This window comes from Mirounga angustirostris, unplaced genomic scaffold (genome assembly GCF_029215605.1).
Source record: "Mirounga angustirostris isolate CCGP_5_RB_7025 unplaced genomic scaffold, mMirAng1.0.hap1 SCAF_8, whole genome shotgun sequence".
NCBI lineage: Eukaryota > Metazoa > Chordata > Mammalia > Carnivora > Phocidae > Mirounga > Mirounga angustirostris.
In genome coordinates, this window is record NW_026991716.1 from 93,397,852 (window position 1) to 93,419,890 (window position 22,039).

The following is a 22,039-nucleotide window of genomic DNA, read 5'->3' on the forward strand; positions in this document are numbered from 1 at the left end:
CCCCCTCCCCTCACTCGCCCTCATTGTCCTGAGTCTTTGAAAGTTGGGAGAATCCAAGATACTTCTGAGGACTGATGATGAAGTCCCACTTAAGTGGGAAGCAATTTAAACGTTTGCTTTGGTTTGGGTGTTACCATTTTTAAAATTCAAGTAAAGTGAACGTGAACAAAAAGAGAAAAGGAGAAATATTTAAACTAGGGCAGGGGGAAGAGAGAAGGAAACTTTGCAGACGCCCAAATCCGAGCGTAGCCTTGAGGAGGCCTGGCGTTTCCAGTTAGCCTCGGGCCTACGCTGGCTCTGGCTGCTCTCGACTGGGGGAAGCGAGGTGGGCTTGCTTTTTGTGGCCCATGTCTGGCGTGGGAGGTCCTCCTAGGGGCGCAGAAGGAAACCTTTTCTGCTGCATTCTGAGCCTCTATTGCAAAAACCAGAGCCCGCGGGCTTCGGCAGGCCTCCTTGCTACCTCGCCCTGTGACAGGCCCTCGCCTTCTTCCCTAGAAGTAAGGAGCCTCGGACTTGTTCGTCTACTTGCGGTGTGGAGTCGCCGGGGTTGGTGTGTGGTGGGGGGAGCTTGAAAAGACGAGGCCTCGGAATAGAGGGAAGGGACAGGCGCGCGGCTCGCTTCGCTGGGGGCCGCACCCGCGTCTGGTGGACTGGGACTCAGGCGAACCGTCCGGACTCAGGAAAAAAAAAGGCTGAGTGACATGCTGGGGAGACTTGGGAGCTCTCCAACTTCCCAAGAGCCTGAGTTTGGCCGCGGAAGCCTGAGACCCGCGGCAGGCTCGGCCGCCGCCGGGGAAGTTCCTCAGGCCCGCAGGAAGGCAGCCCCCGCCCGCGGCGCCGCTGCATCCCGGCCTTCTCCAGACAGGTGGCGGCAGCCGGGCCGAAAACTGCGGCCCTCGGGCCCGGGGCGGCGAGGAGGTCGGCGCGCAGCGGGCGAGGTCAGGACCGAGCCGGGCGGCGAGGTCTGCAGCCCCCGCCTCGCTCGGTTTCGCACAGCTGGAGGGCAGAGCGATGTCACCCGGGAGCCCCGCCTGGGTGGTAACAAGACCCCGGCCAGTCACCCCTGCAGCCCAGACTAACTTCTTTCAACAGCCTCTGATGGTAATTACAGTAATCGAAGCTGCCATATATCTTTAGGCAATTATGACACACAAAAAGCCCCGAGGGGACCCCCTGGCGAGGGAAGTTAAGAACGGTTTTCCAGCCTCAGGAAACTCCCGCTTGCCTCACGTCGGAGCTCGCTCGGTTTGCTAAATGAGAGGAGCTTTGCAACGGGGTCAACCAGCTTGTCTCGTGACCCCAAGTCACCTTAACGTGGCTGGGTGGCGGAGTCTGAGGCGCAGACCCGCTCTGCCCCGGAATTTTCGCGTCCCTCCCTCCTGTGCCCCGCCCCAGGCGAGTCGGCCGGCCTCTAATCTGCCCCGGGAGCCGAGGCCCGGATGTGGGCGCCGAGGCAGGACCCACCCGCAGCTGTGGCGGCCCCGCGGGCGACTGTCGAGGAGCCCGGGCCCCCGCCCCCAGCTGGAGAGGGGTCACCCACCCCGCGCCGGTCCTCCCCGCGCCCCATGGGGTTCTCCAGAGATGTGGTGTGTCCCTGTCCTCCTGTCTGGTTGGGAAGGGCGGGGTCGGGGAGAAACACCACAACTGCTGCTTCTGCGCCCTCATCTTGGCATCATCAAAAGTGCCACCGGGAAGAGGACAGCTGGGGCGACAGGATTGTTGAATCCCAAACATGGACCCCAGCTCAGCCAGAGGGCGCGTGTCATGCAGGGAAGGATGGTTGCAAAATAAGGAAACCAAGTTTACTGTTTGCAGCGTGAGTGCGATGCAGCCCCGCTCAAGTCCCCGGCTGCTGGGCGCCTGTGAGTCCCCATGGGTGCAGCGACAGGCCCAGAGGGGTGAAGGACAAGCCCCGCTGTGGCTTCGCCTGGCTCTCTCCAGCCACTTCTTCCCCCCACCCCCCAGCATAACCTTTCCTCCCACCCTGCAGGAAAGGGGGCGCCGAGGCGGTGGTCGGCGCGCCGCGCGCCTCCGCCACCGGCCTTTGTCGCCGTCTGAATTCCCATGCTACTCTTTTTGACGGGTCACTGGTGGCTCTATAGGCAGGTGCTATGGCGGGGTTGTAATTACCCCGGCCGAGCTTGGTCGTTACCGAACCCCCACCCCCACCCAGGCCGCTGGGCTCTCCACGCCCCCCTCCCTCCCGGCCCCCAGCAGCTCCTCCAGGGCCTTGCTCAAGGATTCGCGCCCGCCAGGACGCCTCGGAATCCACGAGCAAGTTTCCACTTCTGAGACCTCGGGGCCCTCCCCACGTGGCGCCCTGGCCTCCTCTCTTCCCCTGGCCGGGTGGTTCTGACTCGCCTCCCTGCACCCCAGCCTGATAGCGCTCCCCAACCTGAGTGCTCCAGGCAGCAACAGTCCAGTTTCACCGGGGCGGAGGGCTCCCGGGCCCAGACTGGAGGCCTTGGGTGGAGTCGCAACGGGAAAATTTAATGTAAAGAAGTTAATGATTACTACCATCATTACTATTATCAAAGTGTGGCCACTTTTAATTGTTTGCGAGAGGAAAGATTTCTAAGTCCCTATCGCTTCAGGCTGGTTGGACTCTTGAACCGTAGAGAAAAGAGTTCCCTCCCTCCTGAATTTTGGAATACCACCCTCTCCCTAACGTTCCTCCGAGGTCCGAAGCCACCCAGGCTTGAGGGGATTCCAAGAAAAGTTCTCTAAGGCCAGGCGACTGTCGAGGCCAATAGGGGTGGAGGGCAGTCTAGAGAAACCAGCTAGCTCCTTTAAAATATCAGCCTCCCACAGCGGAGGAAAAACAGGCAGGAAGGGACCCACCCGACCCGCGATCTAGTGTGAGGAGGTAGGTCTCTGAGGAAGAACTTGGGCACTGGAGGGAGAAGGGCCGGGTGGCTTGTCCCGCGCTAACCTGCGAAGGAACCGCGCACGCGCCGCTCTCTCCTTTGCCCAGCCCGGTGCTAGTTACTTTGGGGGGAAAATGGTTTTTTTTCCTAAAAGAAATAATTTCTCAAAAGCGATCCACTAAGCATTTTTTAAAATAGGTAAAGCGAAAGTTGGGCAATTACCACTACCCTTATTATCATTAATAATCCTGGTATTAGCATTACAATAATAATCCTAATAATAACAACCGCCCGGCAGCTCAGAGAAAACTCGATTGCCTTCCAGCTGCCATCCCCGGTTCCAGCCGTGTTTGTTTTTCTTCTTTCCCCTTTTACATTTCAAGTTTGTCTCCTCGCGCGCTAACAACTTTCTCTGTTAAATGCGAGAGCGGGGGAGGGAGGCGGCCAAACTTTCCGCGGAGCAGAAAGGCAGCGGCGGGCCGTGCTGCGGCCCCGGCCTGCTGTAATCTTTTATTCCAAAATGGGTCTCGGCGATTAGAAGAGACCCAAATACATGTAGCGGTGCATGAATAATGCTCATTGTAGGAAACTGACACTTGCTCAAGGAAAAAAAGTTTGGCTATAAAATCACTTCATTATTTGCTTTTACCGCAGCTTCGGTGCTAATCCCTTCAGAGGTCAGATTGCTTAGCATCTCTCTCTCCCGCTCCCCCTTGCCTCCCTCTTCTCCGCCCTCCTCTCCCTCTCTTCCCTTCCCCCCTTGCCTGTCTTTCCTGCCATTGCAGGCCGTATTTTAGACATCCCCTGTAAAGTGTGCGGCGACCGCAGCTCGGGGAAACACTACGGGGTCTACGCCTGCGACGGCTGCTCGGGGTTTTTCAAACGGAGTATCCGAAGGAACAGGACGTATGTCTGCAAATCTGGAAACCAGGTACCTCGGCCAGGGCTGCGCTGCCCGGCTCCCCTCCGCCGCCTCCCCCTCCTTTGTTTGTGCCCAGGCCTCCTCCGAGTTTCCAAGCTGCTGAGGAGAGACCGAGCCCTGACCTCTCCCTTCCTCTCCCCTCCTTCCCGCCTCAGCTCTCAGAGGCCCTTCCGCGTGGGAAAGGCGGGAAGAGGTAAGGGAAGATACAGGAGTGTGCCGGGGGGAATCTGAAATCCGGGCTCCTCCCTGCACACACACCCCCCACCCCGCTTTTTGTAATTCTCTCACAGACTTTGACACTGGGTATGGCCCTCACCCAGCCGCTTTAGAGCCAGCCCAGGGGGCCTAAGGAACTTTAGAGTCTAAACCACACGTTGCAAGCTGGAGGGAAGGCTGTGTTGCGTTGCCCGCACCCCACCCCCGCTCCCCCATTCCTAGCAGCAGCCCCAGCTCAGTGCGCTGACCCCTGCCTGCCGTGGCAGAAGTAAAAGGCACAGGGCATCCCAGGCAAGGCTGCCACCCGAGGTGAGTGTGGCCATCTGGAACACAGGACTTGCTGTGTGAAGGGCTTTGTCCTTTCAACTTCGGAGAAGCAGGACTGCACTGGAAGTGAGCAGTGGGGCTTTGGCACCCATGAGACTTTAGCTAGGCCTTGTCAGGAAAGGGCAGAGTGGGCAAGAAGAGAAAGCTCTCAAGGAAGGGGCGACTGGGATCCTCTCCAAGGCTCCCATATCTTCTCTTTCTCTGTTTAGAAGATGTGCCTGGTTGGTTGTGTTTTGGTCTTGAGCAGGCAGAACGGTCTCAAAAAGACAAGGGAGTTAGAACATGGGCTGAGAGTGAGCCAAAGCTTCCAGAAAGAAAAAGTAGGACCCCCTGACTCAGTTTCCAGCTCAGTAATAGGATCATTTTAGGGAGATCAGTCTTTTGGTTCCACACTGCCTTTTCCTAGGCCAGGCACACAGACTCTCAGCACAGAGCTACCACCTTGACTCCCAAGAAGACCCTGGAGAGTGTGTTAGTCAGAAGTCATCCCTTGGTAACCAAAATGGTAAAACATCTTCATTAATTAATATTTATATGTGATACACACACACACATATTGTCTGGAGCTAGCGAATTATTCTTTTTCTAAAGCTATGTCTGCTCATATCAATTTCCAATAGATTGGATTATCAACAAAAATAAGAAGATACTTATATTTGGATAAGTTATTTTGAACTCCAGCCCTGGTAACCGTTTAATTGGGTACACAGCTCTGTATCAGTTTCTAGATCACCATATGGACACATCACATCATACACATGCAGGACTGTATCCCTGTAGCCCCGCAGGATGGAGTATTACTGTGGGTCATCAGATTCGAGCAGGCTTCTACTTAAATTACCTTTTAATTTTATGCAATGCACAGAATTAGGGAATCAAAATCTCAGATGTGATGCTTGATATTTTCAAAGGGGTTGGCTATCAATTCAAACATATTGATGTCAGTCCAAGTCCTTGTAAAGGACTGATAATAGACTCATCAGGCTTGGTGTCCTCTCCTTGCAGAGAGAATAAATGGGCTGAGCTCAAGCACTCATCTTTCTCTCAAGCTTCAGATATTTATATACATGTGATCTGATTTGAAGACACTCTTAAGAACAAGTGAAGGCTTCCATTTTGCATTAGCTTGTTTATCAGAATACGAGGAAGATAACATATGAAGATAGACATATGATTGCATTTAATAACAAGTTCTTTAACCCTCTTTACATTGAGCTATTACACTGGCCAGCAAAGATGCCCTGAAGAATTCACTTAGAAAGCAAAAATTATTTCTAGATAAACAATATTCCAATTTATTATTAACAGTAATGAGGACATATAGAAATTGTTACAAACCTCTGCCCTGCCCTTATTTTAAATACCTCAACATATTTTAAATCAGAAGGGTGGGATCTCATTAAAAAAATGTATTCAAGTGTGTAATCTTTTCCTAAAGGCTGTTTCAGAAAATGTGCCTACCCCAAATTCACAGTATATAAATTTTTTAGATTATGAAGGAAAATAAAAATACATTTATTTTATTCTCTTTATCCCTACAGTACTTGTAACAGTTGCAAGTCATATAAATACAGGAGAGCACGAAACTTCTTATATATTTTTGGTGTATAAAATGCATATGTAGGTATGACTCTTTATGTATCTATGTATATGTTCCTTCAGGAAAAACACCTAACACTGAATGAATTCCATAAGAAATTTTCTCTGTAAATTTCTTCTTCTAATAGCCAATATTTTTCCAGAAAATTGCATTAGGTAGAACATTTTTTCTCGTGCATCTCAAATATTTCTAAGGCAGTAATTAGCTCTTCTTTTCTAGTTATCATGCCAATATTCTCAGTCCATATTATCATTTTGTCAGACAGTCCATCACGTTATCTTCCTGGTCATATTTACATAATGGGCATTTCTAGATTTTGCCCAGGCCTTGGGCTCTTCCCTTCCTATCCTCACCTCTGTAGACCTTGCCCTGCTAACCACTCTGGCTTCTGCCTCACCTTCCAGGAATGGCTGTGTTTCCATGAATCGGGGCTACGGCCAGTCTTTAAGACATCTTTACATGCTAGTTATAAGGGTAGCTTCAAGTACAGCCCCAGGAGTAAGGAAACAAGAGAGTGAAGAATAAACGGGAAATATGTATCCGACAAATAAATGCCCGCCCCCCAAGTGACAGAAAGAAGTAGACTCGAGACCTGAAGGCGGAAAGAATAGTTGGCAGGAGGGGGGCGTGGTGGGGATCCTGGCTGACAAGCCCGCTCCCAACTGAGCTCCGAAGCCTCCTCCTCTGGGGCCAGGTCGCTGTCTTCGGTCCTGAAAAGTCTCGCCCCTGTTCCACGACCTCCGAGCCTGGCGGAAGCTCCCCTCCAGAGCTTCTCCTCCCAACACGGCAGTCAGGCAAACCAGGCGCGTTGACCCTTCACCTGCATGGCGAAGGACTTTTCCTCCTTATCCACTTTCACAGGGTCAGGGGCTGTTCCTTTTGAAGGAGCCCCGGGGAATCCTGGCCCTCTCCCAACCTAGCCCTGCTCGTGCCCAAGGCCTCCAAGTTTCACAGACCCAGGCTTGCAGCTCCGAAATCGGTGGCGGGGTCCATGCCCGCCTCCACGTTTCCCCCGACCCGGCGCCAGCTTCGCGTCTCCAGTCTAAAGGCCCTGGGGCCCGCTGACCGCCTGCGCTCTGTTCCAGGGAGGCTGCCCGGTGGACAAGACGCACAGAAACCAGTGCAGGGCGTGTCGGCTGAAGAAGTGTTTGGAAGTCAACATGAACAAAGATGGTAATCAGTACAGCTTTTTATTTCTCTAATGTTGGTTGACTAGTAAGTAAATTATATGTACAGAAAATACATGGCACTCCAATGCATGTAAATCATCTCTGGAGCACTTCTTTCCAGATGCTGGGAATTGGCCTCGGACTTTCAGTCTTATCCTTCCGTCTCTCTGCATGAGCCCCCACCCCCACCCCACTGAACTCTGGAGGTATGGCCCACACCCACATAGGAAACTTGTGCCCCCCAACCACCCCCATGAAGACAGCGCTCTCGGGACCCCACTCTGCTGGGCACACACGTGCGCGGTATTTCCTGCTTCATGTCCTAATACCTCTTCTCACCTCTCCTTGCAGCTCTTTTGTGGCCACCTCTAAGCCTGTTAGCCTTCCGCAGGATCTCGCAGTCTGGATAGTCTCTGAGATTGGAGACTGTGGGGACTGGGAGACTGTGTTGGAGGAGGAAGGGCAGAGACACAAACACGCGGAATTTCGAGCCCGTGTTTGTTAATTCATCAAGATTCCCAAACCAGAACAGCCACTGTGGCGATCTGGGCTTTTTCTCTCGGTTCTACAAAAAGGGGATGGAGAGGCAGGGTGACGCCTGTGGGTGCCTCGGACACACGACTTTCAGAAGGCTGTTAAACTCGCGCAGCAAGAACTAGGGCATCAGATGCTTCTCCAGCGGAGAGCGCAGGCTGAGTGCGTGCCCAGTGGTGGCCTGGTGAGGGCGCCCCAGGCCTGGCCGGGGGCCGGGAGCCGGGGTCATGGCCGGGAGGGAGGAATGGGGCCTCAGGACAGGATGCTGAGAGGGTTTGCCTTGGCCACGGTCCGGGCAGGGAGGCAGCTCCAGGAGGCACAGCGCCCATTGGGGAGAGCTCCTTCCTTAGCCGCGCAGGAAGCAGGAGGGAACGTCCAACCTGTTGAACTTGTGTATTGACAAGTTGTCAAGCTCTGCGAGCAGAAGATTGCCCTGAATTAATTTGTTTGTTTAAACTGTTGGCGGTAATTGTCACATCTCCCCTGCCTTCCTCCAGCACACTCCAAGACGGGCTCTCCCTCGTTCCATCCCCCAGTGTGTCAACGGCTAGGGTCCTTTTCTCCGGAGGCCCTCGGAGGCCAAACACCCTTTCCGCGGGGGTGGAGGTGGGGGGAGCCGTGGTTGGGCTGAGCGGGAGAAGTCTCCGTAGGGACGCAGTGCCTGGCTGGGCACAGTGCTCCCTTTCCCCTTTGTCGGGGACAAGGATACCCAACTACTCCCCTCCCGCCCCCCTCCAGGGTCTCTGGTTTCTCCGCGACCTCTCTTGGGTGGGGAAGAGCCCTGAACGCACGAGAGAACACACCTAGTCTTGCTGGAGGCTTGGCCATTATCGTGACACTTGGGGTCGGGCTCCCCTTCTCAGCCTCAGCTCTCTCATGCCTGCAGTGTTAGAGTGAGGTCGCAGAGCGTCCTCCGCCCGCCCATCCCTGCCCCTCCCTCTCTTCACCTCTGAGTGACCTTGCCTGCCCAGACGGGGCGTTTGGCCCGGCAGCTCGGCAGCGGCTAAGTGTTGTCGAGTCTCTGATCCTGGGCATTCGTCCATCTGTCTGTCTCTGCAGCCGTGCAGCACGAGCGGGGGCCTCGGACGTCCACCATTCGCAAGCAGGTGGCCCTCTACTTCCGTGGACATAAGGAAGAGAACGGGGCGGCTGCGCACTTCCCGTCCGCCGCGCTGCCCGCGCCGGCGTTCTTCACCGCGGTCACGCAGCTCGAGCCCCATGGCTTGGAGCTGGCCGCCGTGTCCGCCACCCCGGAGCGGCAGACTCTCGTGAGCCTGGCTCAGCCCACGCCCAAGGTCCGTGCCCTCGCTGGACTCTGGGGAGTCTGGCGGCCAACTGAGGGCGGGGGCGGGGGCTCCCATCTCTCCGGAGCTAGGATGGGCTCAAGCCAAAGACAGAGCGACCTCGCCTGGTGCTCGGGGTCGGGCTCTGCAGGGAGTTGTCGGCCCCCCACTCTCCCCTGTTAAGCCAGGAGTGTTCAAATTTTAGTGGACAGTAGAGTCACTCTCTGAGCTGGCTACAATGTGGACTCCCTGGCCCATCCCCCACAGAGTCCCTTTCAGCCAGGGTGAGGTGGGGCCCAGGAATTCGCACCTTTAAACAATGCCCTGGTGTGGAGTCCCGGCTGAACTGAGGGGCAACCTCGGTATTTCCGGAGACCAGAAGAGCACTTCTGTTTTTAGGAGAAAGGAGTTGGCTGCAGCCGGCAGAGAAGAGTCCCTTTGTGGCAGATCGCAGGGATCTGTTTTTCTGGGGCAAGGCTGTGGGTCCCTAATGCAGCAACAACAGGTGGAGCGCACCTGTTAGGACAGTTTGAGGAAGCTGGTTTGGTATTCCGCTCTCCCTTCACTGCCTTCTGAGGTGCATGTAGTTATACCAGGATTGAGTCTCTATTGAGCAGGGCCACAGCCTGAACCACTTCAAAAGGCTGCCACCTAGGGACTACCTTCCAGGCTTCCAGCTGGTACCTACCCAAAGCACCCACTCCGGGCCGCGAAGGGGAGGGCCAGCTGCAGCCCCAAACTGCAGGGAAGCCAAACACCTGGGCACACGCACAAGCACAATATTTAATATTGCTTTCTTACCCCTGATGTGTATAATAAGCTTGGGAAAGTAGTGTTATGAATATGTTGTCAGTTATGAATGGGGAATGCTCTGTGAATGATTAAGATGTCTAATTGAAATATTTCCATAATATACTAATCCTTTCTAAAAATACTCATATGCATATTTGTGTTTGGGATGCCTATTAATTTATACTTTTTTCACATCTATTTTTATTTACACAAATGCAAGCAGCTCTTGTCTAAATTGGGAGACAGGCCTGGCACTTGGCTCAGTCGGAGGAAAATTTGCTGCAGGGGATAGAAAAGCCAGATGCCCCTCTGGAAGGAACAGGCCCCCAAAGACTGGAAATGGGCCTTTCCCAGTGGTTATTATTTCTCAAAGTCTATAGATATAGATGTTTGTTTTTTGTCTACCAGTGGCAACTGCATGTTTAAGCAGAACATCCAAATGCCTATCTCCTTCCCTATTCTAATTAGGAAATTAAAAGTTTGGCTCTTCCTGCAAAGCTGTGGTTTCCTCACTCCCTGGTGTTTCTCTTTCTTCCCCGCTCAGTACCCCCATGAAGTGAATGGGACCCCAATGTATCTGTATGAAGTGGCCACAGAGTCTGTGTGTGAATCAGCCGCCAGGCTTCTGTTTATGAGCATCAAGTGGGCTAAGAGTGTACCAGCTTTCTCCACGCTATCTTTGCAGGACCAGGTATGACCAAGAGGGCACTGAGCTCTTGGGGAAGGGGCCTGGGGGGAAAAAAAACAAAAAACAACAGTGGTCAGCCTTATGAAACTGGAGGTCACCTGGATAAATCCTGAAGGCCAGGCATCCGTTTTTAACAGCAATGAGGAGACAATTTTTATTAGCTTCCTACGATGGGTTCAAAATACCTAGCTATGGTATCCTTACTAAGAAAGGTAATTATGTTATTTCAGGAAAGTTGGATCTGGTCTATGAAAAACAAATATACAAGAACATTCTCTCTCTCTTTTTTTTAAGTTTAATTGAAACATCAAATTTAATCACAAATTTAAAAAATCTTAATGACATTTAAAATTGTTAATAAAACAATGTTTCTTAAGAATATTGGACCTGAGAGAAATAGGTGATGAGAGTATTCGCCTGTAAGATTTTCAGAGCTAGTCTCATTATTTCATGTTCACAGCTTTATATTTTCCATTGTGATACTCACGACCTTGACCACTAATTGATGAGCATGTTCGGTTATGGGGTGCATTGCACACCTCCTACAGGCTAGGATCTCCCTTAATTCTTGAAGTACTTTTAGAGATTTTGTAAACAAATGGGCATTGTGCATAATTCTGTGGTTGTAAATGACAGTCAGAGGGAGAAAAAGTATATGCTGCTTAAAATTACATCGTACCAAAGGCCAGAAATTTTGTTGTTAGGGATCTCAGAAATAGCCTCTGCCAGAATTTTTCTAATCTTAAGGGCAAGAAAGAAAATGAAGTGTTCATAACCATTGGCCGTTACCAGTACATTCGTGGAAATTAATGACAAATTTCTAAAAAGGCTAATAAGTAGTTTTGAAAGCAAGTGGCTTATTTCTTACTTCATTTTATACCTAATTAAAGCATAATGGTGCCCTTTAATATTGAAGTATGTTTCCTACAGAGAGACCTAGCAATGTGCTCAAAACATTTAATCTTCTAGCATGGGATGTTCTTTTTTCCATAGCCTGGACTTTCAGACATGATCAGAATTAGATATTGTTTACCTTGCATTTTAAAGTATTATTTTCTGTACCTAATGCAATAAAACTAAAAATGAAGCCTTTTCAAAATTAAACCTTTTTGGTCTGATTGTGATTTTGGTTACAAGCCTTCACAATTCAGCTCTTAGCTCCCAAAAGGAAATACCTTCACATAAATCATCCAGAATTGACTGGCTTTTGAGAGATTTTTCAAAAACAGCTTTTTTTCAAAATAGTTAGGTTCTATCTTTGACCAGGTTTGCTGGTTGACTCTAACCATTTGCTCTCTGTGTGTGTGTGTGTGTGTGTGCGCGCGCGCGTGCACGTGCACGCACGCGAGAGTGTGTACTGGCTACTTTCTCTGAAAACCGGTATTTGTATACTCTTTAATACAAACAAAATTTACTTACTGTCTGCCACTTCGCCCTTCAGTGGAAACCCTTCAACAACAAGCAAACTGCAATGAAGTGGAATCCAGTATATTAATTTGGAAAAGGAGCCAGATTTTCATTTTAAATATTCAGTAGCACATTTTATTAGAGTGAAAATGACAAGCACCTTGATGTTGTCCACTTATGAGTCTCAGAAAAATCAGGGAGTGAGATGAGGTAAACTCAGCACAACCCGATTAACATAATTACACCCTGATTTCCCTGCATGCCTCTTGGGAATTAGTGATCTCTCTTTCTCTCTCTCTCTCTCTCTCCCAGCCCAGCCCCCCAGCCCTCTAGGAAGATGGGGGCCCAGATCTGCACGCTTAGTCTGTAATCCTCAACCCTGATAATACCAGCATTTTATATGAAGGGGATCTGCCTGCTGAGCTGCTGGTGGCATTTCATAGAGCCTGGGTCTCTGGAGAAGTTTCTAGGTGGTCGGGAATGAATAGATGCAAGGCCAAGAAGGGTAAACCCTTTTCAAAGAAAGCAAAGTTTGGGGAATTGGAATGGCTGACTCTCAGAAGCCTGTGCTTATCTCTAGGCACCTTTTCAAAAAGGAAAATATGGAAAATAAAGGAAAAGCTGGAATATTCAGAGGAAAAATTACCAAGACAGGCATTTAAAGCACTTTTTAAGATAATGGAAATTTACATATTGAAATTGTTTGTAAATTTATAAATTACACACTATATTATATTATACATCTATTGTACGACAGCTGATGCTTTTGGAAGATGCTTGGAGAGAACTGTTTGTTCTAGGAATAGCACAATGGGCCATTCCGGTTGATGCTAACACTCTACTGGCTGTATCTGGTAAGAATTGCACAATTTAATGACTTTGTTGTAGAAATTACCATAAAAATACATTACTGAAAAAAGAACAACATGTAAAGAATAACAAATTCCTGCTGAACAATAGAGTATACCTGTCACTTATAAATCTATATTTAAATGCAAATAATGTTGTTTTGTTGTATTCATGACTGCTTGCATTGTTATTTAAATGCAAATTACTGTGTTTGTCATCATCCAAGAGAAGATTTTACATTAACTTTCATACAATATAGCCAGTTTACAGGGAATCAGATATCTTAGAGTGACAATTGAATAGATATTGATATGCAGAATTCTGTCAAAAATCAATATTAAATCGTGAAAATGCCCTCATATTAGAGCATTTATTCCCTATTTCTATTCTAGGCATGAACGGTGACAACACAGATTCCCAGAAGCTGAACAAGATCATATCTGAAATACAAGCTTTACAAGAGGTGGTGGCCCGATTTAGACAACTCCGGTTAGATGCTACCGAATTTGCCTGTCTGAAATGTATCGTCACTTTCAAAGCTGGTAAGCTGACGCAAACCCCCACCTCCTCTCCTTCGCCAGGTTTGCCACCTCACTCACTCAGCCACCTCAGAGTCCAGACTGATAATTGCAAAAAGAGGGGATTTTTTTAAGGGAGCTGATACTCTGGGGCTGGCCCAGTTTTCCGTGGTGGGGGCGCTACCTGTTCTCCTGCTGGCCATCCATTTCCAGAGAGGTGCCTTCCCATCTGCATTTCTGTGCTGCTTATCATAGTTTCCCCCATCTTCGTTTCTAGTTCCTACACACAGTGGTTCTGAGCTGAGAAGTTTCCGGAATGCTGCCGCCATCGCAGCCCTTCAAGATGAGGCCCAGCTAACCCTCAACAGCTACATCCATACCAGGTGACTCTTGTTTGCCTTGACTGTGTACTTAAAAAAAATTGCTTCCATTGTGAATGTGTGAGCAGGCAGTAATAAGCCAGTTCAAATCCTGTGACTAATTATCCTGTTGCCCACCAGTTAATACAGTTAGAATCTCACTTATCTCACAGGGTGGATGAGAGGAGCAGATCAGATTAGATTATCAAAGTGAAAGCATTGCCAGACCCCCTATGGCTGGCCTGGCTGAACAAGCAGATCCATCAAAACATGTGGACACATTTGCATCATCCTTGAGAGGCCATCTTTAACCCCATCGTGACTGCTGTTTGGCTTTGGTGACTGGTATCCATTGAGTTATTTTGAGTCATGGCATCCATCAGGCATCTTCTGGCCCAAGCAGAGCCCACTGGAAGGGGCTGTTCTTGGCTCGTTGTAGAAACGCTCAGCCCCTGGGGCTCCAGGAGTGCTCCTCCTGGCCCACCAATGGACAAGTCCACCAAAAGGTATAGACTTTGTGATCTCATTTTCAGATGAAAAAAAGCAAGGCTCTTAAAGAGTAGCGGAACCCTGCTAGCTTCCCAAGTTAGGATTGCAGTAGATCTGAGGTTAGAATAGAGTTGCTTAGGATTGTTTATTCTCAGATTGACCTTGAAAGGAAGCCCATGGAAACCTGTCTCCATCATCTCAACATCACCCACAGACACTGTGCTGGGAGTAACTAAAGTGAGTGGCTAAAGGCAGTTCATGCCTTCCTCACCTAAGGGGTGGGAGAAATCCCAAGTCAGTCGTATTCACTGGGGGTGAGACTGCTTCTGCTATGAATCTGCTTATTTCTGTTTTAAATCCTCTTTTGAAAACTAATGAATAAAACCGCTCCCTGTCCATGGACTATCACTGAAATTATGTTGAGTGATGGTGCCTGCGTACATGGCCTTCAAATTAAAGTGCTATGGTTTTAAAATTTTAAACCCATGTTAAATTTCAGAATGTATAGTAAGCACTTAATATTTGCTCAAAATTATAAAAGTGGAGCAGTACATAATTTGGGCACTTTTTGCCCACTAAAAACTAACTTGTATATCATGACTGACTCTGACATTTAAAGTCATTAAGGTATAAAGAACATCACACTGAGAAGAATATGATATCCACTTATTGATTCAGTCAAGCCTTGCTGAGTACTCGCTCCATGCAGGGCTCCTGGTGAGAATTGTGGGACACCAGACAGAACAAGACACTTCCCCCTTTTCACTGCATGAAGTAGACAGAAGTGTTCATTCAGTTCAGACCAGCGAAGAGAGAAAAAGCAAAGTGGGGAGTGGGAGAGATGAATTCTAGTTGGTGAGGGCAAGTCTGGAAAGGCTGCATGATGGAGGAGATAACATGTGAGCCAATCCTTGAATGGCAGGCCTTCAGCAGGGGAGAAGGGCTGCGAGGAGAGCCAGCACAGGGACTGTGGTAGAGGCACTGGAGATGCCAGAGCCCAGGAAGGGGAGTCTGAGAGGGCAGGGCCCACCCGAAACTTCTTCTAGGGTGACCTGAGAGAGCTCAACCACAAATTAACAGGAGTCTATTTTAGGAAAATAACAAGTATACTACTTCTCCCTAGCCTCAAAACAAGGAAGTTATTCATTGAAGGAACACATTTGCTTTGACAAGGAATTTTTATTTCATGATATGAGCTATAGTTATAATTTAATTTTTTTAGAGAAGGGGGGAGGGGCAGAGAGAGAGGGAGAGAGAGAATCCCAAGCAGTCTCCATTCTCCATCCCAAGACCCCGAGATCATGGCCTGAGCTGAAACCAAGAGTTGGACACTCAACTGACTGAGCCACCCACGTGCCCCTATAATTAATATTAATACCTAGAGTTGTACATAGGACAAAATGGCATATGCCTTATTTCTTAGCTCCTTCAATCAGAGAACATTCTCCTCTAGCACTTTCCTGTCTAGATAAATAAGATCCAAAATTGAAATGAAAAGTCAGTATTGCAAACTGAGCTAATTATGCATTAATTGTTAAAATCGCAAACTCAGCTCTGTAGGCTACTTCTCTAATTATCTGGGACATAAGGAAAAAGCTAGGAATTGGCGTCTCACACAAACTGTATATTATAACTGAAGATCAAATACACGGATCTGTGACAGACACAGAACACTTATGCCTGAAAAGAAAACTTCCAGTTATTTATGCTAATGGATGAAATCAGGGACATAGATATTCTTTTTTTTTTTTTAAAGATTTTATTTATTTACTTGACAGAGAGAGACACAGCGAGAGAGGGAACACAGCAGGGGGAGTGGGAGAGGGAGAAGCAGGCTTCCTGCTGAGCAGGGAGCCCGACATGGGACTCGATCCCAGGACCCTGGGATCATGACCTGAGCTGAAGGCAGACGCTTAACGACTGAGCCACCCAGGTGCCCCACGGGACATAGATATTCTAAAAAATAATACTGAGTAGTTAGACTCTCTTTCTCTCTCTCTCTCTCTCTGCCACACACACACACACACACACACACACACACACACGCACACTGTTACTGTTTCTAGGTAGTACAGGACTCCACAAAGAACAGACAATTCATTCTTGTTGACTAACCAGCCCCTTCCCAACTAGGAAATAAAAGAAGTGGGTGAGTAGGTGAGTGGATAATCTACATGCAGAAAATCAAGAGTTCATGGTCTATGGTTTCTCCAAAATCCATCCTTTCTGGAAGTTACTATTTCCCACAGTATTTCCTCACTGTGGGAAACTTCCAGAATGTTGGGTGAGTTCTGTAGACACAGTGGAGGCCTCTCTAGGCAGCCACAGCCTCCCACCCACTGCAGGGTGCTTGCTCCTCGGCCTGACCCTGGGAAGGGAAACAAAGCTGTTGAAGAGAGTAAAGTAGAAGGGAGACGTGGGTCTTGGGATTACAAGTCTGGTGGTCCTTGTCCATGGGTGATAATGAAGCGTGGCAGCAAAAGAGCCAAACAAGGTCCTCAGAGGCCCAGAAAGACCTACCAGCCTAGTATCAGGTTGAAGAGAGGGACTCCCAGGTGCCCAAAGCCAAGAGACAACCCTGACAATGGTTCCCCTGGATTCTATTTGCAGGGTGAAGTTACTGGTCAGTTAAACTCAGCGTTCAGCTACCTAACTCCTCTGAAGGAGTTTTGATATCTGTCAGTTTCTAGCACGCTGGGGCCAGGGAGGGGTTAAACCTGGCTGACTTACAGACAGGTGCTCCAGGAGCGCAGTCTTCTGGGTGGTGTGCTGTAGAGGCAGGAGCCCTCCTTGTGAAATACATAGGTAGCTGATTGTAAAAAATTGATGGAGGGAGCATCCGGGCCACAGTGAGGTTACAGGCATCTAAGGGCAGCAGAAAATTGAACTTGCCCATCTGAGCACAGACGTATGTTGCACATCAAGAGAGGAAATTGTTAAGCAATTTCTCACATCTTTAATTACATGCCAATTTCATTGACATGAAAGTTGGATGGCACTACCACCCAACAGAACTTAGTCTTTAATTTGCAGTGTAATAAGGACGGAATTATTCCTGAGAGTGACTAAGTATAATGCCTGAATAATAATTTGGAGAACGGCTTAGAAAAGGAATCCATTTTATTTGAGGGAACGAGCTGAGGAAGGAGCCTTGCGAATCAGAAAACGTGGATGTTAGCACTACCTTTATCCTCAGCAGCGTGGTGATTTCCTACCCTGGCAGCCTTCAGTGTATTATCTGACCCGAACTTAGTACCATGTTTCTTAAAATTATTTTTCCGGGGCGCCTGGGTGGCTCAGTCGGTTAAGCGTCTGCCTTTGGCTCAGGTCATGATCCTGGGGTCCTGGGATCGAGCCCCCACATTGGGCTCCCTGCTCAGCGGAGAGCCTGCTTCTCCCCCTACCTGCAGCTCCCCCTGCTTGTGCTCTTTCTCTCACCTCTCTCTCTCTCAAACAAATAAAATCTTCAAAAAAAATTAAAATTACTTTTCCTCCAAACAAAATGCAAGCCCTTTGCTAATGTAGAGACAGTCACCACGTGATTTTGGCAGCATCATTTAGGCTCTTCATGCCTCAACTGTTCACCCTGCAGAGCAGGGCCAGAAGCACCTGTGGGGGCCTCTGTTGCAGGGCGGGTGGGGTAGTAAAGAGAGAGGCCCAGCCAGGAAGAGGGTGTGCCTTCAAGCACGGGCTGTGACTCAACAAGAGTAATGGATCTTACCTTGCTTTCGTGGCTTCTCCTCTTCCAGATATCCCACGCAACCCTGTCGCTTTGGAAAACTCCTGTTGCTTTTGCCAGCTTTACGATCTATTAGTCCATCAACCATAGAAGAAGTGTTTTTCAAAAAAACCATCGGCAACGTGCCAATTACAAGACTGCTTTCAGATATGTACAAATCCAGTGATATCTAAGCTCCGAGTCCCCGCTTTTCAGGATGGGACAGTATCTGATGAACTTCGACCCACGGAGAACAAGCCTCAACTAACAAACCCTTCAGGAAGCATAAACCTGGGAATGTGTAGCCTTCAGAAAAACATGCCAATGGACACAAAACAGTTCCAGTTGCTTTGATGTGCTGCCCCAGGGTGGGGCAGTGGGGAAGGAAAGGGGGCATCACAGGACCACCTGAACAGAGAGAACTCCCTGCTGCCACGCCCTGGGAAGGGGGCCCCCGATTCAGGGGTTGCCGCAGGCCGTGCCATTCTGCCTCCTACCTGGAATATCGGGCTGAACTCTCAAAAGCTGAACCATCAGTAGAACTTTCTTTTCCTTTTTAGCATATGAAGTTGGGTAACCAAATAGAGCTCTGTGTATAACATCATACGACAGCCTTCAGAACTATTTTATGTTGGAGAATTTATTTTAAAAAATAATGGTTAGGTTTTAAAGCAAAAGTTTTATCAGAAGTTTTTCTTCTATCGTAATACATCATGAAGTGGCCTTCAGGACTGAGTTAGTAAATGAAAGGTAGCTTATGCCGTGAGACTTGCTTTTTCTCTGTTTTCTCTCCTTTCTCTTTCTTTTGTTCTTCTCCTTCTTCTTCCCCTCCTCCTCCTCCTCCTCCTCCTTCTCTTCAATACTATAGGCCAGGCAACCTTGTCCAAGGAACTGGTGGACGAAAATGAGATTCTCACCAGGACTTCAGGTTGGATAACATCTCAAAAATAGAAGAGCTTTACTAAAAGAACACAAGTTGAGGGAGGATGAATAAAAACAGCAAAACCAAATAAAGTGGAGGTGAAGGATGAGGCAGATCGCTGTCCCGTTAACAAAGTGCTGAAACCAAAGGCGATGGGGATCCAAACTCGTGTTTCAGCGAGTCACACCAGAATAAATGAACAGAGACATGATGTCAGAAGGAACCACAAGGAGATGAAGGCTAAAAGGTTTCTTGATTGATCCATTGCTAACAGCCTGAGACTCTTCAATGCCTTTCAGAAAACCGGTCTCTAGTAAAGCCTTGAATGCGCGCATGCACACACACACACACACTCCGTCCTACACTATAAGCTGCTCCTTTGGTATGAATCTATACTTATGGAAATGTAGAAACAACCATTTTAAAATAGCTGCTGTACTTTTCACATTTTGATTTATTAGGTACTAGCACTGAGGAAAAATATTCAGCACTTGGACTATCATAGGATGAGTAAAACTTTTCTTGTACAAAGTGAATTAACTGATTTGTGAAGTTAAAAGGTTGTACTCATTGTATTTACAAAGAATAAAAATATATTGGATTTAAAGGAACTCTACCTGATTTCTTAGCCTCCCTCCCTGGCTGGCTCTTGCCCCGCCAGCTACGAGGTGGCCGTGTCAGCTGGTGTAGAAACTGAAACTCAGAGCACTCCAGCCTGAAGAACTGAACCACAAAGGCAATTTCCTTTTTACAGTGAATCCCATTTGTAAAATGATGAATAAAGAAATAAAACATAAGATTCCGTTCTCTGCAGTTCTCAAATGTAATTGCATCTGTTAGAAAAATTGCTGTGTGAAGAAGAAAGACGCCAATTAACAGAGTCTTCATTCACTCACTCCTCTAACTCTCTCACCACCATTTCAGTCCTGACCAGGAACTTGAAATCATTTAATGATCAAAAAGATAAAGCGTGAGGATTTGCATTGGTGAGTAAGATGTGGAAGGAGCAGTAGAAAGTGCTTTCAGAGGTTCCCAGTGAATCTCAGGGCACCAGCCCCACTGCCAGAGGCCAGTGGTGGAAATCAGAGGTGTCCAAGGCCAGGGGTGCCGTGGGTTCACCCTGGGAAGCAGCTCCAGCACGAGTCCAGAGCAGAGCTCCTAGCAACTCTTGGCTAATTTGACCTTAGAGATTGCATGTGTGCAAGGTCGACCAGGCAGGCACTCCTCTGCTGAGTCCACACAGAGGAGAAGTGAGGCTTAGAGAAAAGCAAGGTACTCAAAGATGTGTGCAAGAACGTTCCTTGCAACACTGTTCATGTTTGACAGTGAAAATGTCCACCAGTGGAGAATAGGTACCCTGTGGTATATATAGTATTATACATAAAGCCAACAGAGCGAGTAGACTCGAGCCAGTGTATTCAACAAGGGTCCATGTTGTGAAATACAGTGTGCGAGTGAGTGGGAAGTGAATCACAGAGGATGCATAGAGCTTTGTGTTTATGTAAAGCTTTACAGCTTATAAAACAAGACCAGATTATGTTTATAGAGGTATAAATATATCACAAATATTTAAAACAAACATGAGTAGGATAAACACTAACTGCATAATAGTGGTTACCTCTGGGAATGTATGGGATTAGTGAAAGGTACCAAGAAGATGCTAAAATGGCTTATTTCATAAGACAAAAAAGAACCGGAAACAAATATGAGATCAGTGACAAGATTTGGTAAAGCTGAGCAAAGGGTCTAAGGCTATTCCTCCCCGTCTTGGTCAAGTTCTGCTTCAAGGATGCTAAATAACCCGCAAAGCTTACACCAGCGAACTTGAATTTCCTGCTCTGGGCACTGCGGGTCCCTGGAGGCTCAGCTGGGCCTGGCTCCAGGCTGGATTTTGGGTTCAAGCGTGTTCCGGTGTTTCCTCACTCTGGACTAGCGGCTTCCCGAAAGCTCCTTCTTTGCGTGGCAGAGCGCAGAAGTGCAAGGGTCTGAGCCAAACCACACAAACACTTTTGAAGCTGCTGCTCATGTCACATTTGGTCACTTTCCACTGGCCAAAGCCAGACACGCCTGGCCAAACCCAACCTCCCCCGGGGCAGGGAAGTGTACTCCTCTCATGGAGGAGAGGGACAGAAGGGTATTGCCAACCTATAATAAAATCTATCACAATCATAGAATCTATTTATTTATTTTTAAAGATTTTATTTATTTATTTGGCAGAGAGAGAGACAGCGAGAGAGGGAACACAAGCAGGAGGAGTGGGAGAGGGAGAAGCAGGCCTCCGGCAGGGCAGGGAGCCCGATACGGGGCCCGATCCCAGGACCCTGCGATCATGACCTGAGCCGAAGGCAGACGCTTAAGGACTGAGCCACCCAGACGCCCCCATAGAATCTATTTTAATCCATTGAAAATAGTCTCAGTAAAGTTAAGAAGGAGTAAATTTCCTGTGACCTGTCCTAGAAGAGATTCCCACTGAAACTGCCTGTTCGGGGGCATCTCTGCCATGATAAGCATGAATCAAGGCTGGCTTTCAACATTTGAAAAAGCCCAGGATTAAAAACTCCACAGCACTCTCTTCTGGGATTTGGGGATCTCTGCTGGCTGCAGCTTGGGTGCTCTAACCTTTGTGCTTGCATGGATTTTAAGGCAGATACCCTCTATGGCTGGCGTTGGGGGGCTGGGGTTGTGCCATAGTAGTCTTTGGATATATGAATTCAAGTTATACCATTCCCATATATGCAATTTGAATAAACAAACAAGAGAAGGTGGGCCTAGCCAAGTGATTACTGCAGCCAAAAACCAGTCTTTGGTGCTCTTTTGACAAATGGTTTTTCTAAATCTGGGAGCATTGCTTTTCAAAAGTATTATTTACATACTGTGACAATTAGGTGAGGAGGCTTACCTTTGCGTTTGAATCACTTTTAGTCGTCTTTTGATGTCAGGGAAAAGAAAGAACAGGAGGTGAGTTCAGGAGCTGAATTAAGGATCCCAAATTATTTCACTTGTAGTTTAGGGGTTTTAGTCCAATTTAGGAGCCCAGGAATTGAACCCCTTGACCAGAGATGTGCACTGTGGTTGCTGTCCATGATCCTTAGAAAAATGGAAACCTTCTACGTTTCTGCAAATTACTTTTGTGTGTATGGCTGTCTCTTCTGCGGGTACATGTGGCTCCATTCTTCTTAACATCTGCCTAGTATTCCATTTTATGGATTAACTGTAGTTGATCCAACTAATTCCTCACTGATAGACTTTAAGTTACTTGCTGTTGTTCACTGTAACAAACAGCAAAGAACCATCCTTCCATGTACACTCCCCAGGACTTGGGGTCTTTCTGTAGGAAAAAATTCTTAGAAGTGGCATTTCTGGGTCAAAGGTTATATGC

General features: G+C 48.2%; 1 protein-coding gene across 2 annotated transcripts in view; it reads left to right on the plus strand.

Moving 5' to 3' along the window:
- NR2E1 (nuclear receptor subfamily 2 group E member 1) overlaps positions 1-19,271 on the plus strand; it is a 112,135-nt gene extending 92,864 nt beyond the window's left edge. The window contains exons 2-9 of one of the 2 annotated variants that reach the window (XM_054505431.2): positions 3,653-3,798; positions 7,018-7,105; positions 8,695-8,930; positions 10,255-10,401; positions 12,563-12,659; positions 13,047-13,196; positions 13,450-13,555; positions 17,770-19,271. In XM_054505431.2, the coding sequence (XP_054361406.2) occupies positions 7,093-7,105; positions 8,695-8,930; positions 10,255-10,401; positions 12,563-12,659; positions 13,047-13,196; positions 13,450-13,555; positions 17,770-17,932 (912 nt within the window). In that variant the 5' untranslated portion in view covers positions 3,653-3,798; positions 7,018-7,092 and the 3' untranslated portion in view covers positions 17,933-19,271. Of the gene's footprint in view, positions 1-3,652; positions 3,799-5,585; positions 7,106-8,694; positions 8,931-10,254; positions 10,402-12,562; positions 12,660-13,046; positions 13,197-13,449; positions 13,556-17,769 lie in introns of those variants that run through there. The other variant, XM_064597956.1, reaches the window with a different exon arrangement.
- The last annotated feature ends 2,768 nt before the right edge of the window (positions 19,272-22,039 follow it).